The 14,108-nt window shown below is 37.8% G+C and overlaps 3 protein-coding genes across 3 annotated transcripts; 1 reads left to right on the top strand and 2 right to left on the bottom strand.

Annotated features, from left to right (window-relative positions):
* Positions 1-582: 582 nt before the first annotated feature.
* Positions 583-5,714, bottom strand: LOC113666356 (coiled-coil domain-containing protein 169). Its single transcript, XM_027182133.2, has 8 exons — positions 5,387-5,714; positions 4,833-4,915; positions 4,577-4,690; positions 3,954-3,997; positions 3,453-3,551; positions 2,736-2,789; positions 2,123-2,220; positions 583-1,783 (listed from the first exon to the last, which is right to left on the bottom strand). Exons 1-8 carry the CDS (start codon positions 5,620-5,622, stop codon positions 1,627-1,629), a joined length of 885 nt encoding a protein of 294 aa, XP_027037934.2. The 5' UTR covers positions 5,623-5,714; the 3' UTR covers positions 583-1,626.
* Positions 5,715-5,888: 174 nt separating this feature from the next.
* LOC113666358 (testis-specific serine/threonine-protein kinase 4) lies at positions 5,889-8,940 on the top strand. Its single transcript, XM_027182135.2, has 2 exons — positions 5,889-6,636; positions 7,427-8,940. Exons 1-2 carry the CDS (start codon positions 5,952-5,954, stop codon positions 7,717-7,719), a joined length of 978 nt encoding a protein of 325 aa, XP_027037936.2. The 5' UTR covers positions 5,889-5,951; the 3' UTR covers positions 7,720-8,940.
* Positions 7,867-13,198, bottom strand: LOC113666357 (uncharacterized). Its single transcript, XM_027182134.2, has 4 exons — positions 12,789-13,198; positions 10,856-11,595; positions 9,881-10,178; positions 7,867-9,060 (listed from the first exon to the last, which is right to left on the bottom strand). The coding sequence occupies exons 1-4, from the start codon at positions 13,084-13,086 to the stop codon at positions 8,165-8,167; spliced, it is 2,232 nt and encodes a 743-aa protein (XP_027037935.2). The 5' UTR covers positions 13,087-13,198; the 3' UTR covers positions 7,867-8,164.
* Positions 13,199-14,108: the final 910 nt, after the last annotated feature.

Below are 14,108 nucleotides of genomic sequence, written 5' to 3'. Positions count from 1 at the left end.
GCTAACTTAAGTGAATACAGTATAATTTATTGATTTAAAAGAGAATGAAAGGTGTTTGCGCTTGGTTTGAAAAAATTCTGTTGGGCGCGTTTGAGCTCGGTCTTTAGGTAACGGTACTTTGGAAGGTTAATGGCAATTTTTGATTGTAAACATCCCCTGGGAACAAGTAATGCAGTTGACTCCGGTGAAGGTATAGAAAGAAACTTCTAAAAGAATCTAAAACGATTATTTATGCTTCTTATATGGAGAGCAATTTTTTAACTGAGTAAATTCGTCACATCACTAATTCTGTGGCATTGGACGTACTTGAGCCTTTAGAGACGATTTCTCTAAGATAAATCAATTATAACATGGTTTGGCTAAAGGGAGGATGGGTATTTTTTGTACCCCATTGCAACTCACGAGATGGTGGGCAACGAATTCTTCCAATTTTCATTTTCAGAAAAAAAGTCGTTCTCTGATTTCTTCAATACAAGAGATTCAAATGTCCAATCAGCATTGGCAATAATTACTCAAAATAAATTTGAGCATCACTTCTCCACCCCATAAAGGGATGTCATGCCCTCTCACCAGATCACAATATTCTTGCAGAATGTTATCAATACATTTTCAGATTATCTCAAGCTCAGTTACATACAACTAATTTAAATACCACACAGTGAGTTAACTGATCTTTTCGCACAACCCAAGTCACTTGATTGTGTCAATTACAGCCAAAATGAAAGTAAGTGATAGGAAAATAAAATGATCATTTTATCAGATGGACAATCATGTCACTTTTACAATCATTATATTTACATATCTGTTTTCCTCTAAATATTTGTTGGTAACTGAGTGTCTATTTACAAGCTAAGAAAACAAAACACACAAGCTTTAACTAAACTTTACATTGTTATGTGATCATTTACAACAATGGGTAATTATGTATTTTGTCATTTGAGAGTAGGGTTCCGCTCAAATGCAAAAGTCAATAAAAGATTGGTAGTATCAAGCAGCTTTTTCCTTTTTTAATTCACAACTTTAAAAGCATTAGTCAAATGTTGTAGGCAGTTTTTCATCCTAGATGGTTTGATTTAGTATTCCATAAGAATTAGATTGAATCAAGAACTATACCAACTATTTTTTTTTTTGCCCTTTGTCATAATAGTTCACCTTTTATTCAAAGCCCCATATATTTTCTTTGCATAAATACATAAATAAGACTATGCACTGCCGACAATGGATAGTACCAGGAAATTTTGTCCATGGTCTGTTACCTCTTTGAAGAGAGCAATAGTACAAAGATTAATTGACTGGGGTAAAAACGTTTGTTTTGTGCCTCCATTGTCTGATTACATTGTATACACTACCTAAACCCTTTGATCCCAAAGAATAACTAGCATCTAATTTCTCCTTACAATATCACCCTCAATCACACATGAAGGTCATGAGAATAAAGGAAATGATCACTAACTAAAGAAGCTCTTGATTGCTAAAACAAATTCTCCTTGTCAGCACCTCATGAAATGTATAGAGAACAGTATGAAGAATAAGCATACTGATCTTAAGGTATCAAGGGTTAAAGGAATAAGTATCTCATGTTTGAAGGTATCCTTTATGTTTGGCCATCCTATAGATTCATGTATGCTAACTGTTCCTTGGACTGTTGCCAGGTGATTTACTTCCACCTGATCCTGAGCTGTCTAACTTTGGCAGCTTCCGCACAGCTGCCACCTTCTTCACAGGACCTCTCTTTGGATCGATTATCCTTTGATTGTCTGGCAGGCCAAAGTGGTTAGGATGTCTGAAAAATGAGAAATCAAGTAGATGAGGAAATAAGGAAATAGACAACAACACTACTGAACTATTGAAATATGTGCCCCATAGGTTTAAAGTCCAAGGAATAGATATTTCAAAATCTTTTGTGCTTGAAATTGAAATTCCCTGTGTTGACCCTCAACAACAAGTAGACACGAAATCCCTTTCTTCATTCATTTGAATGATTTTCCTTTTTTTTTGCAACATAAAAGATAACAACAAAGATTTAAAATGACTACCAAACAAATTAGCATATTTAGTAAACTAAACTGATCTCCACATTATAGTTATCTCAAAGTATTTTTTATCATGGTTATGGCCAAACCTTAATTTTGCATTGTTCAACTGAGCTTCATTCTCTCTCTGAGCTTCATGAATTGCTTGTCTTGTTTTTGTTTTTGTGTCATCGATGAATGCAGCAGTCTGAGATACAAATAAAGTAACATAAAAATGGTGAATACCAAAAAAGAATCTGTCTTTCTCTGTTCCTATAAAACAGGACTTCCTCAAAAAATATGCTATTTGGAGGAGCATTCACTTTCAAACCAACTTCACCATCACTAGGATTTATTCCAAATTTCACAGAACAAAGTGACCATCAGTATTGCTACCTTACAAAAATGGGATGACACTGTATTGCAGGGAAATATCAGCATTTTTTCCCAGATCATTAATGCCCAGTTCATTAATACCCATTAATACTCCTGACTGTTCAAGGCACTGTAAAAGCAAATTGTCTCACCCAGGCAAAGGTACTGACTTATGCCTCTTGACCAGGAGTGTAATTTGGAATTTTAATAAAAAGTGGGGCATAGAACAAAAGAAACTTTTCTGTTGATATCAGTCTTCTGGAAATGGCAGGTTACCATTTTATGGCCAGCAAAGGTACATAGTTAAATGTACTTACAGGTGCAAATCATGTTCAACAGCACACTTACCTCATCTAGTTCAGTTAGGTACTTCTTTCTTTCCTCATTTATCTTGTGAAAAGCCTAATTCAAAAATCAATAAGGAAGTATTATTAATAAATCTATTTTGTACCATTCATACTAAAGCGTGACTCTACTAAACAGAATATTTAAGAAGTAGTATATTTTCTTCCTTCATTGGTACTTGGTTTGTTTTTTTTTTCTTTTCTCACAACCTCTACCTACACTCAGCCAACAATTTTTCAAATAAATCAATGTAGCTGGGTGATAAGAGAAATTTTGATGCTTTACTCCAAGTATGGATCAATGCTTATGTTCTCCTTTAAAGCACAGCTCCACCAGTCACTCAAGGTGCCTGGGTATACAGCAGAAGGAATTGTAATCCTTCTATCCCAGCATATTGATCACTGCACACCCAGTCAAACAGGTAATAAGATCAATTGTGGGGATACAGGCTGGATTTAAATACCACATTCTTGAGACAAGTCATCAATGAGGGAAATTCAATTCATCAGTTTGAAGAATTATCATTCAGACTGCTGGAGTTTAAGTTAAAGACAGAAGCATATCTTGAGCTTGTCAATGCAAGTGCAACTATAATGTAGGTTACTTCATCCATAAATCCACACCAGTGAGAAAAAGTACAGAAAAACTCAATGATATTCAGTTAATAACAAATTGATTACTTTAACCCTTGATATGAAGCTATAGAATGCATTTTGATACCTTGGATTCATTGTCTAGACGCCATTCCAAGTCTCGCAATTGACCCTGTAACTCTGTTTTATCCCTCTCCAGCTGTTTCATTAGTTTTCTTATTTCTGCCTGATGGAAAAATTATCAAGAATAGAACTGTTCGGTCACTGATATAATTTTAAAATCTCAGTTGCACGACGTATATTAACCCTTTAGCTCCTGTGAGTGACCAAGACAGAATTTCTCCTTACAATATCAATACAATATCAAGCAGACAAGTGACGAGAATAAAGAAAACTATAAATTTGAAAATAATTAGCTGATCTAATACTAAATTCTCTGAATTAACATTATAAGAATTGTATGGTTGACAGTAAGGAGAATTACAAATTTGGTCTGGGAGTTAAAAAGGAAAAGAAATAAATATCATCATTAAAAATGGTGACTCATACATACAAAAAAAGCATGAAAATATGTACATCAATTGAAAATAAATTAAACACAGTAAAAAAGTTAAATTTCTAAACTTACATCAGATAAACCATTATATGTTTTGAGATGATTACTTGGTTTTCCTGAAAAAAATATATCAATATCAACAAAAGTGAGCACTATTAGAAATAAAGGAAAAGCTACATTAAAGACAAATTTATTCCTAAGTATTTGACACAGGATGTTCTCTTAAATGAGCTGGGCATGGCATCCTCAGCTCATGAACCCAGACAAGACAATCCCTTAAACCTGACCATGATTAGACATGGCTTATACCTAATTTACACCAAAGCTTAGAAACGTTTTGAACTTGTTTTGTTAAACATGGTTGAAAATTTTATTCTTCATAGAAACTGTTAAGACTGATGTTTGTTGAAAAATTCAGTTTTCAGTTCTCTGCTTCTGATTTTCATTCAGTTATACCAAGTTTAGGCAAACATGTTTTGCTGGTGTGAATAGTGTGTAAGTCAGAAACATGCTTTCAAAGGCTGTCAGCCAACCAGCCCCTCTACAACTGACACAAATCACAGTAAATCTGGATCTCCCTCCTTGGAGTCCAATGCAATTGCAGATTACAGTACCAAGGTGGCCAGCTCTCCTCTAACAAAGGCCAAATATAGGTGTATTGATCAACAATATGTTTATATTCTAAGTAAGCTTACCATCTCGAGATGGAATCTTAAGTTGGCCAAGTTTTTCCCGTAATAACACAACTTGTTTCTCAAGCTGGTTGTTCATTTCTTGCTGAGTTTCAAATCGTGTCTTCCATTCGTTATCTACAAAAGGTTGAGCAGGAGTTAGATTGCTATACAAAGAAACTTCTTTAATACTTTTAATTTTACTTAATAAAATGAAAGATCGAAACATAACCACTTTTGATATTCTACACCGAGTATAAGCATACACAAATCCTTTTACCTTCGCCTTCGACGTTGTCGTTTTTCTCTTCCAGATCGCTGATGGTATTCACTAATTCAACAGAAGATTGTTCTAGCATCTCCCTGTCAAGAAAGACTGTGTTAGTCATAGAGAAAAGAATATCCTTCCTTTACAAAAATTAGGACCAAAGCGAATTCGAATCTTTGATTGACAATTTAGTTCATTCGAGTAGACGAAAATAATTTGCAGAGAATGCAATTTTATTAGGTTGCACAGTGTTAATTTAACGGTAACTCATGATAAAGAGTTTCTCAGAAAAGACGTGAAAAAGAAACGTAAAGTGAGTACAGCATATTGTAAGCTACTAGGCCTACAAAAAACATCCCTCCTATCGTGAAAACTAATGGAGATTCCCTGAGATGGCAAACATCATAAACGGCGATGTTGCTAAGTGACTTTTAATAAAATTCAAAACAAAAATAAATGATACGATACCGTAATAATAGACTGAGTTCCGTACAAAAAGATTACATTTAAACTGCCGGGGAAAATAACGTCAACAAAAGGTTTATTTAGCTTTGATTACGACATACTTCATTTGTCGTTCTTGTTGTATTTCTGCTTTTAGTCGTTCGATTTCATAGTCTAATTCCGTTCTTGGTCCGTCTTGGTGTTGTTGCGGTTTTGAGCCACGCGAAGTACTCATTGTAGAACCTTTCCTGGACTTTTTAGATTGTTTATGGAACTTTTTCTTGTCATCAACTCTATCTTTGGTTTTCTGGATCGGAATAACAGGCGTTATGTCGGTAAATCTGCGAGCATGGCGCATGTCTGGTTTCTATGGTTACGAAATCAAATGATAACCCGATGAAAACAACGAAAAGACTGCCTTGTTAAGTAAACTTTGTAGATATTTGTTCTATTGCCGTGCAATCAAATTTCAATTAAAAAGGTATCATTGGTGAGTTACAATTAATATCGAATAAATGATTGATTAACCATCCATTAATTAAGAGGACGTCACAGCGAAAATGAATGAAGTAAGATTTGAATTAGCTGCTAGGAATCAATTACCTTGAAGAGTTGCGTAAAAGATCATGCAACGAATGCTGTAGAATGTCACTCTAGGGAAAGAACTCTTCAAATGGTAATCCCCAAATGGCTGATAATCAAGAACAAAAACCTGAAGTGGGGCAAGATAATAAAACAGACGCCCCATCGGGGAGAACTGTAAAAACTGAAAAATCGGAACCGAGTTCCACCCGCGCGGAAAACCCACTTGCCGGAGTGACTGCGCTTCTAGAGCGATACGGCTACCAACTGGGAGACATTCTCGGCAAAGGATCTTATGCAGTGGTAAGGAAGGCCTACTCAAGAAGGCACAAAAGATATGTTGCTGTTAAAATCATATGCAAGAAGAAAGCGCCCGAGGATTTTTTATCCAAATTTCTGCCTCGAGAGATCAAGGTTCTTAAGAAACTCCAGCATCCTCATGTCCTCTCACTGATTGAGGTTATTGAGACAAACACCAGGATGTACATTATAACAGACCTGGCGGAAAGCGGCGATCTTTTAGAGTTTATACGAAAGAATGGTGCAGTAGCTGAGGCTCAAGCAAAACGATTGTTCAAACAACTAGTCCTAGGGATCACCTATGTTCATAGTCAAGATGTGGTGCATAGAGATCTAAAATGTGAAAATCTGTTGCTAGACAAAGAAGAGAATCTTATTGTATCTGATTTTGGATTTGCGCGCGATAATTTGACGTCAGCTACGGGCAAGAAAAAGCTCTGTCATACCTATTGTGGTTCTTACGCCTATGCACCTCCAGAAATACTTAAAGGTGAGTTAATTCCTCAGATATTTACTCTGGGTTTATTTTTTTCTTTTTTCATCCTACACTTGCTACCGAGATGAAACTGCAGACAGTATTCTACATCGCCTTTTGAAGCATTTATCACAGAATGTATGTCAAAATGTTTAGTTCTGGATGCGTATTCAAATCTCGAGCCGATGTAGTACTTGCTTTATATATGTGATGAGTAACAGTACTTCGACTTTGATATTTTGTCAAATCCAGTTTTTTTTAAATTTGAGTTTAAACCAGAGAGGAGAAACCATTTCCAAAACATGACTGGGTCCAAGAGCGGGATATATGAAGAGATTCCTGTGATCTGATTGGTTACCAGATTGGGCCAGATGAACCCCCGGGATTACCCGCATTATTATGCCAAAAGAGAGAGAGATAATACTCATTTTCACTTTTCATTCCTAGTAACTTCTAAGGAACTTTTTATTCTTTCAAGAAAAAGTTTTTTTGGTGGATTTGACTATTACACATTCAGGCGTGCCTCAACCCCTCACACCCCAAAATCAATATACATCTTCTCCATACTGTTCTCCACACATTTCCGAAGGTGCTGATAATAAGAATTTGTTTAACAATCAAGAGTTTCTTTAATATATGATCATTTCCCTTACTCTCGGAACCTTAAATTTTTGATTCAGGGGCGATATTGTAAGGAGAAATTAGATGCTAGTCACTATTAAAGTCAAAGGGTCAATACCGCCAAAGGAAGGAAATATATAAAAAGGTTTCACGATTCATCCGGCAATTCTGATGGTCCCTTTAGGAATCGCTTATGATGCTACATTAGCAGACGTATGGAGTATGGGGGTGATTCTGTACACCATGGTTTGTGGTCGACTTCCTTTCGATGATTCCAACCTACGGAGTCTACTGCAACAGGTTCACCGCAGAGTCAACTTTCCTTCAAAGATTAAAATCGCTGAACCTGTAAAAGCCATCATCCACAAAATGCTACAATGGAACTTAACCGAGCGAGTAACGGTGGAACAACTTAGAACTGACCCATGGCTGACCGAAGAGAAGATTGAGAACGAGGTCGAGATAGCCTCGTCATGAAGTTGAAGCAATTAGCATGCCAAGATAAAATAGGCATTAGAGTGTCCTCTTTGTATCGATTGTGACCATGGAAAACCTGATTTGGCGTTAATGGCATTTAGTAAATGGGGAGACAATTCTTTAAGCACCCAAACAGTAACCAGAAGATATCATTGGAGATTATTTATTTACTGGTTGGGTCTCAAATGAGCGTTCACCCAACTCTGGTCCAATGTTTAAAAAAGAGCCCGACTAAACGCAGCAGCCTCCATTTAGTTTAGAAGGTCAAAATTTAAAAGAGGGACAAAGTCTAATGCATAATTCACATCAACCGGCTGAACTAGGAGTTCAAAAGTCTCTGAGCGAGAATCTGATGAAGAACTAATATCATACAACGAACTTGCTCATTTGAGCAGTAAAGGATCATCTCAAGTATTATACAACTGTCATTCTCTTTGAACATTCTTCAGTTATTGTTAGCATCAAATTCTTGATCATTCGCCGAAAATTCTCTCTTTTTTTCTTTGAAGGCTTGAATTTCACCTTTCTTTGTAATGTTAGAGATCTCTTGCGCGCTAGGAAGTCTTTCTTTGTTCTTCTCGTCTTCGCCATTTTTTTCCTTAATTATGTCACTTTTAAAATTTTCCTTGGAGCTGACGTCATTCGTATTATCTTGTAATTCTTTATCTAAATCGCTACCAGGAATTTTGAATTCACCTTCGTCCAGTTCCAGGTCCTCCCCGTCCTCGATCGCGGCGGCTTCCTCATACTCCTCATCATACATTCCGGGCTCTGCATACACGGGTACGAGGCGCGTAAAAACTTGCAATCTGTGATTCTTAGTATCTGCTACGATTATGTTTCCAGTGGTATCTAAGACAACATCATACGGGGTATCAAGACATCCCGGATCCAGGCCGATCGTTCCGAACGACCCAAGAGGTTCACCTGACAAAGAAATCGCCTGGATTCTATGATTTCGACTGTCTGCTACCAAAATATTGTCATTATGATCAAGTGCAATCCCTCTTGGGCAAGTAAACTTGCCTGCTCCTACACCTTGCACGCCAATGGTTCTACTCTCCTCCAGGCTATCTTGGCTGAAGATTTTCAGGCGATGATTTTCGTATTCCGACACAATGACGTTACCGTTCCTTCTAACTGTAATGCCCATGGGGTAATGCAAGTCATGAAATCCTCCAATGAAGCAAAGGAAACTCCCATTAAAAGTGAATTTTTGAATTCTGTGGTTTGCTTTGTCAGCGGCGTAGATATTTTCTTGAATGTCAAATGCCACAGCACTTAGCTCCGGTCGTTTGTCATTCTTACTGTAGACAGGCAAAATTGGGCGAAGAAGTTCACCTAAAAGGGATATGGAATATATCAGTAGAGGAAAAAGGTCGTAATTTTTCTGAATAAAGGGGATAAGTTTCAAAAGAGACTGTGGTGCCGCGTCGGTGGGGGTATAAGGAAGACAAATTGGTTTTATAAACTGAGTTGATAAAGTAAAATTGGCCTCCGTAAAGTTTCTAAAGCTGACGTTTTGAGTGTTAGCTCCTTCTCATTCTGCCTCGTTTTGAGGCTTCCTCCTCGGCTGTCACGTGGCGGGCACGGCATTTTCGGCCTAACCATCAAGCACATCGCATCTTGTTTTTTTTACGCTTTTCTCTGGCTAATAGAAGCAGAGTAGCTCATGGGGTTAAGGCAGACAATGTAATGACGAGAAAAAGATTCTCTTATGAAATTAGGAGACCTTCGCAGCTAAGAACACTACTGAAACGAGTAGTTGTAAATAAGACCTGAAAAAATTTCAGGCCCGTACGGGATATGAACCCATGACCTCTGCGATACCGGTGCAGCGCTCTACCAATTGAGCTAACAAGCCAACTGGGAGCTGGTCAATGATTTGGGTCCAAAAAAATTTTTTCAGGTCTTATTTACAACTACTCGTTTCAGTAGTGTTCTTAGCTGCGAGGGTCTCCTAATTTCATCTTTCCACCGCAGTGCAAATATGTGAATTTTCATATATCAAAAATCTAGATTCTCTTATATTTGAAGATTGACAGATTGTGAGAAACAGACTCCCGTGTTACCGCTAATTACCAATGCTTTAAAGAGGCACCTTTCATCAGTTTTGAAAATTTGGTAGGAGAGGAGGGGGATTAACAACAGCCTATCTAACCTGTTTTGCTAAACACACGTAAAATCTGCGAGTCAGTCATCACCAGATCTCCTCGAAGACTGACTGCTAAGGCGCTTGGTCGGCTTTTCCCACCCAAAACTAAGGGCTCCCGTGCAATGTTACCGTTCACGTCTAGAATTTGAATACGCGCGTTGCCATGATCAGCGACGTAAATATATCCTTGCGCTCGGTCGACAGCCACACTGGTAGGAGACTGAAACTGAGGAGGATTCACGCGTTTCCCTTTTCGACCAATCACATTTGATTCTCGTTCAGAAATTTCGCCGTAATCCAGAACCTATGGGGAAAACGTGAGCATTCGTTGTAAAATAAAGATGTGTAAGGAGTGAAAAACATGTTCTTACGGATGCGTGTGTTTAAAGGAGCACGGTCACGACCCGGACATGCGCAATGGGTTCCTCTCGCACGTATCCTCTAGAACACATTTTCATATGGTCCGCCATCTTGACCTTGAAAAGGGAGAGATCAATCTACTTTTTGTTTCTTTGGTTTTGTCTTTCAAACGGTAATGTAAAGAGGTACACGGAGGTAGATGAAATAGAGAGAGAACGAAGGGGAATGGGTACCAGTAGTAATGGACAACTGTTTACTTCCTTCCTTTAGCCGTTAATTCGTTTGTGCCCTTGCTGACTGAGAATAACCATGCGCAATGCTTCAGGAACGTACTCTTATCGTAAACGGTATCTGGTTATTCGAATTTCAGAGAGGCAAAGAATCCCTTATGAGTTAAGTGATTGAGATAAAATTCACAGTACTGGAGAGCTCGAGAGTAAGCTTCAGAGAATAAACTCCTTAAAAGCATTGGAGCCCTTGTTACCACCTCCAAAGTTATTTTCAGACTTAAGCACGATGCAACTATTCTAGTGGTGAAAATGCCACATAAACTACACGCATTGCTTGGATGGTCTCTTTAATTAGGACAGATCAATTTGAATAAAACTTCACACCACCTACCTTGTATTCCAGTCTCCTTGTCAAGTGTGTCTCATTCACTGCATTACCATGGTTACCATTCAACAGATTCTGACCTCTAGTTGCTGGTCTTGAGAAAGGTGTCAGCGGTTTCATTCGTCGTGTATCTTCCAGTTCAAGCGAAAGACTCTCCAGTTTTTCTTGCAAGTCCGCCGAAGCTCGTTGATTTTTCCTGGCGCTTTGCTTGAGAGCACGTACCTGCATCAAAGAGTCATGAATACTATCCTCTAGGACAATCAAGTCTTGCGTTTTGTGTCTGATCTCTACATGAGTAGTCCTTATCATGTCCAGAGCATTCTGGTGTTTTGTGATGAGTTCATCCTCCTCTCTTTTCGTTTTTTCGTTTTCCTCTTGCTTGTCCTTTAGTTCTTTTTTAATCGTCGCGCTGCTATGGTTTTCGTCCAATTTCTGTTTAATTTTGTCCATCTCAACTTGTTTCTTCTTTAGGAAGAATCGAACCGTTTCCAATTTTCTTTCAAATGATTCTATATTGCTTTCATACTTGACTATCTTGCTTTTCAAACTTTGAATTATTTCCTCAACGATGACCATATTTTCGTTGTTTGCCTGGATTTGCACCTGGGATTCTTTGATCTGATTAGAGATTTCTACATCTACATCCTCGCACGTCCTTATTTCATTTTCCACATTCTCGATCATGCGCAGTAAGGTCTCCCGTCTGTTGTTCAATCTGGAGGCTCGTTCACTTTGTTGTCGCTCACCTAAGAAGAAAGGATTGGTTCAGCGTCTTGCCTTTGAGACCCCGGGCAGACCACCTTATGAATGTGTTGACATGTAGGACATATGAAAGAAATATGAGAACTGTGTGGCGGCTGCGAAAGAAATACTGAAACGCATTTGGTCTGAAAATCTCAATGTGAATGCATTGAAGTGCCATTGTTTTCGCTTAGGTCTGCGTCGCTCAGAGTTGTTTCAAAATTTAATTAAGACGGAGGGATAAAAAAAATCCCACGCCATTACACTTTTTCTCCCCCAAATAATAGCTCATATCCGCTCTTGAAGATCTTACAATTCAACTAAAAAAATTTCGATTAGCTTAACCTAAATTAACAATTCAAGATTCAATACTGATTTGAAAACAGCCTCAAGCACCTTTTGCTAAAAGCACGCGTATTATAGACAACCTATACCATCTATCAAAAGAAAAAGAAGGGACCTGAGAGGATATTTTCTAAAGAGCGCGTCTTGGTTTGCGCGTTAATAGCTATTCTACAGCGAGATTAGCTAAAACAGTTCATGATAATTAATTGCGAATACTAATTACACCTCAGGGACATCTTGTGCTTTTGGGTGAGTAGTTGTCTTAGTCAGATAGTTTGGTTTGGTTGTTCAAACGTCGCTTTTTTTGTAATGTAATGCTAACGTTATCGTTCCTTTATCAATATTAAGGTGACATTAAAGAAATTATGACATTTTAATTTCTTTTTGAATCGTTAGACAAAGCAAACATAAGAAACAGCCGGCGCAAAAATGAAGCAGTTCAAAACTTTGTCGTTGTCTATGAGTGTTACAGTCGTATCATCAAAACTTGCTTCTTGAAATGAAAGTGCGAACGTCTTGAATTTTTTCCACAATTAATTTGTAGGAAATCTCGCAAACTTAATTGTTTCTGCTAATCACGCACGGTACTGCATGAATGTTTACTAAGGCCAAAGAAAGAATTATCAAAACGTCATGATAGAAATCTATTTTTATGAAACGCTTTTCAAAGTATCGCGATTCATCTGAGCGGATCTTAGTGGAAATATGAATCTAGTATCAGCCCTTTTTAGCGATAAAGAACCAGATGACATCCACGTAAGTAGTTGAAAATGAATCAACCGCCAGATATTTAAATTATAACAAGGTTACCAGTGCTAATTTGAATGGCTCCTAATCAGGATTTAACACTCACCAATAATTGTCACAGAAGTGAATTTTTCCCTGAACTCATCCACTAAGTGAACTTGTTTAAGACACTTAGCTTCAATCAGAAGCTTTCTCATAAACGCCAGTTTCTTCTCGGTTACCAAACCTCTTTTTCTAAGCAGTTCAGTGAGCTCCTGTCCTGAATCGAGATGCTCTAATGTCTCCTTATTTACGTGTCCTTGTAGCAGATACTTCATGTAATGGACATCGCTGAGCTTTAAATCTTTCCCAATGTCATGAAGAAAAACGTGGAAAGGTGTGCTGTTTACCACTACCGCCGACATCGAAGAATATGCCCCAGAAACTTTACTGACCTACCGGAGTCGTCGCCTGGCTGTTCCCTGGTTACATTCCGGCTAACATCGAATTTACAGAATTAACATACTATTTACTCTATTCTTTCAAATCTTTTCACGCGTTGCTTAGAGAAAAACAAAAGCGAGGAGTATTGTCAAAGATAAAGTCAATAATTGAACTAAAATCCTATTCTTGATGTCATTAGTGCAAAAAAATTGGACAATGTTCCGGTGGAGAGTATTTCAAAGACGGGGGTAATGGAATTTTTTGTATCCGACGGTACTTGATGCTCATTTAAATCAAAAGCTTATACGGTAAAAGGGGTAAGTTTTCAAAGGAACTGTGGTGCTGCGTTGGTGGTGGTGGTTGTGGGAGGGGGGTGGGGGTATTATTGGTCAATTTAATTTATCATATATGTAGGGCCTCAATGGATAGCAGTTTTCATCTTGTGCAAAAAACTGAAGGAGCTACCCTATTGAAATAAAGGTTTTTTTACTTACTTACGAGATAAATGTTTATTTCAACTGCATGATTTCGGCATTGAATGTGAATGTCTGAGCGTACGTTTCGTGGGTAAGCCCTTCGTCAGAGCGAATAGAGGGTTATATGCTTCTGTTTGAATGTCATCTAGAGTTTTAACGAGTACATTAGAAAAATGGTCATCCAGTTTTGCGCTGGCGGACCGTCCATGCATACATACAAGAAGATGAGTTGGCTCATATTTCCGATTAAAAGTTGGGTCTTTCTTTCAGTCCTTTTTCAAGTCATTCTTTTCTTTTATCAACACTCAATACTATGGGTCAAAAAACATAGTCTGATCGGGAAAGAAATTTTAAAAATTCTCCAAATGCGCTGTTACAGTGATTTTGCCTACACGACGTAAGTAAGTAAAGTAAAGCCTTTATACGGCACGACGTAAACTAAGCTAAAAAATACCTCACTTTGGCATCAACTCCTTTTTGCAGCTTAAACAAAAAAAATACTTCTTTTTCCGCTTATTTGAGACTTC

This window comes from Pocillopora damicornis, chromosome 13 (genome assembly GCF_964200805.1).
Source record: "Pocillopora damicornis chromosome 13, jaPocDami1.2, whole genome shotgun sequence".
Lineage (NCBI taxonomy): Eukaryota > Metazoa > Cnidaria > Anthozoa > Scleractinia > Pocilloporidae > Pocillopora > Pocillopora damicornis.
The sequence above is the reverse complement of the archived record's forward strand: the minus strand, read 5'-3'. Positions and strand labels throughout refer to the sequence as shown.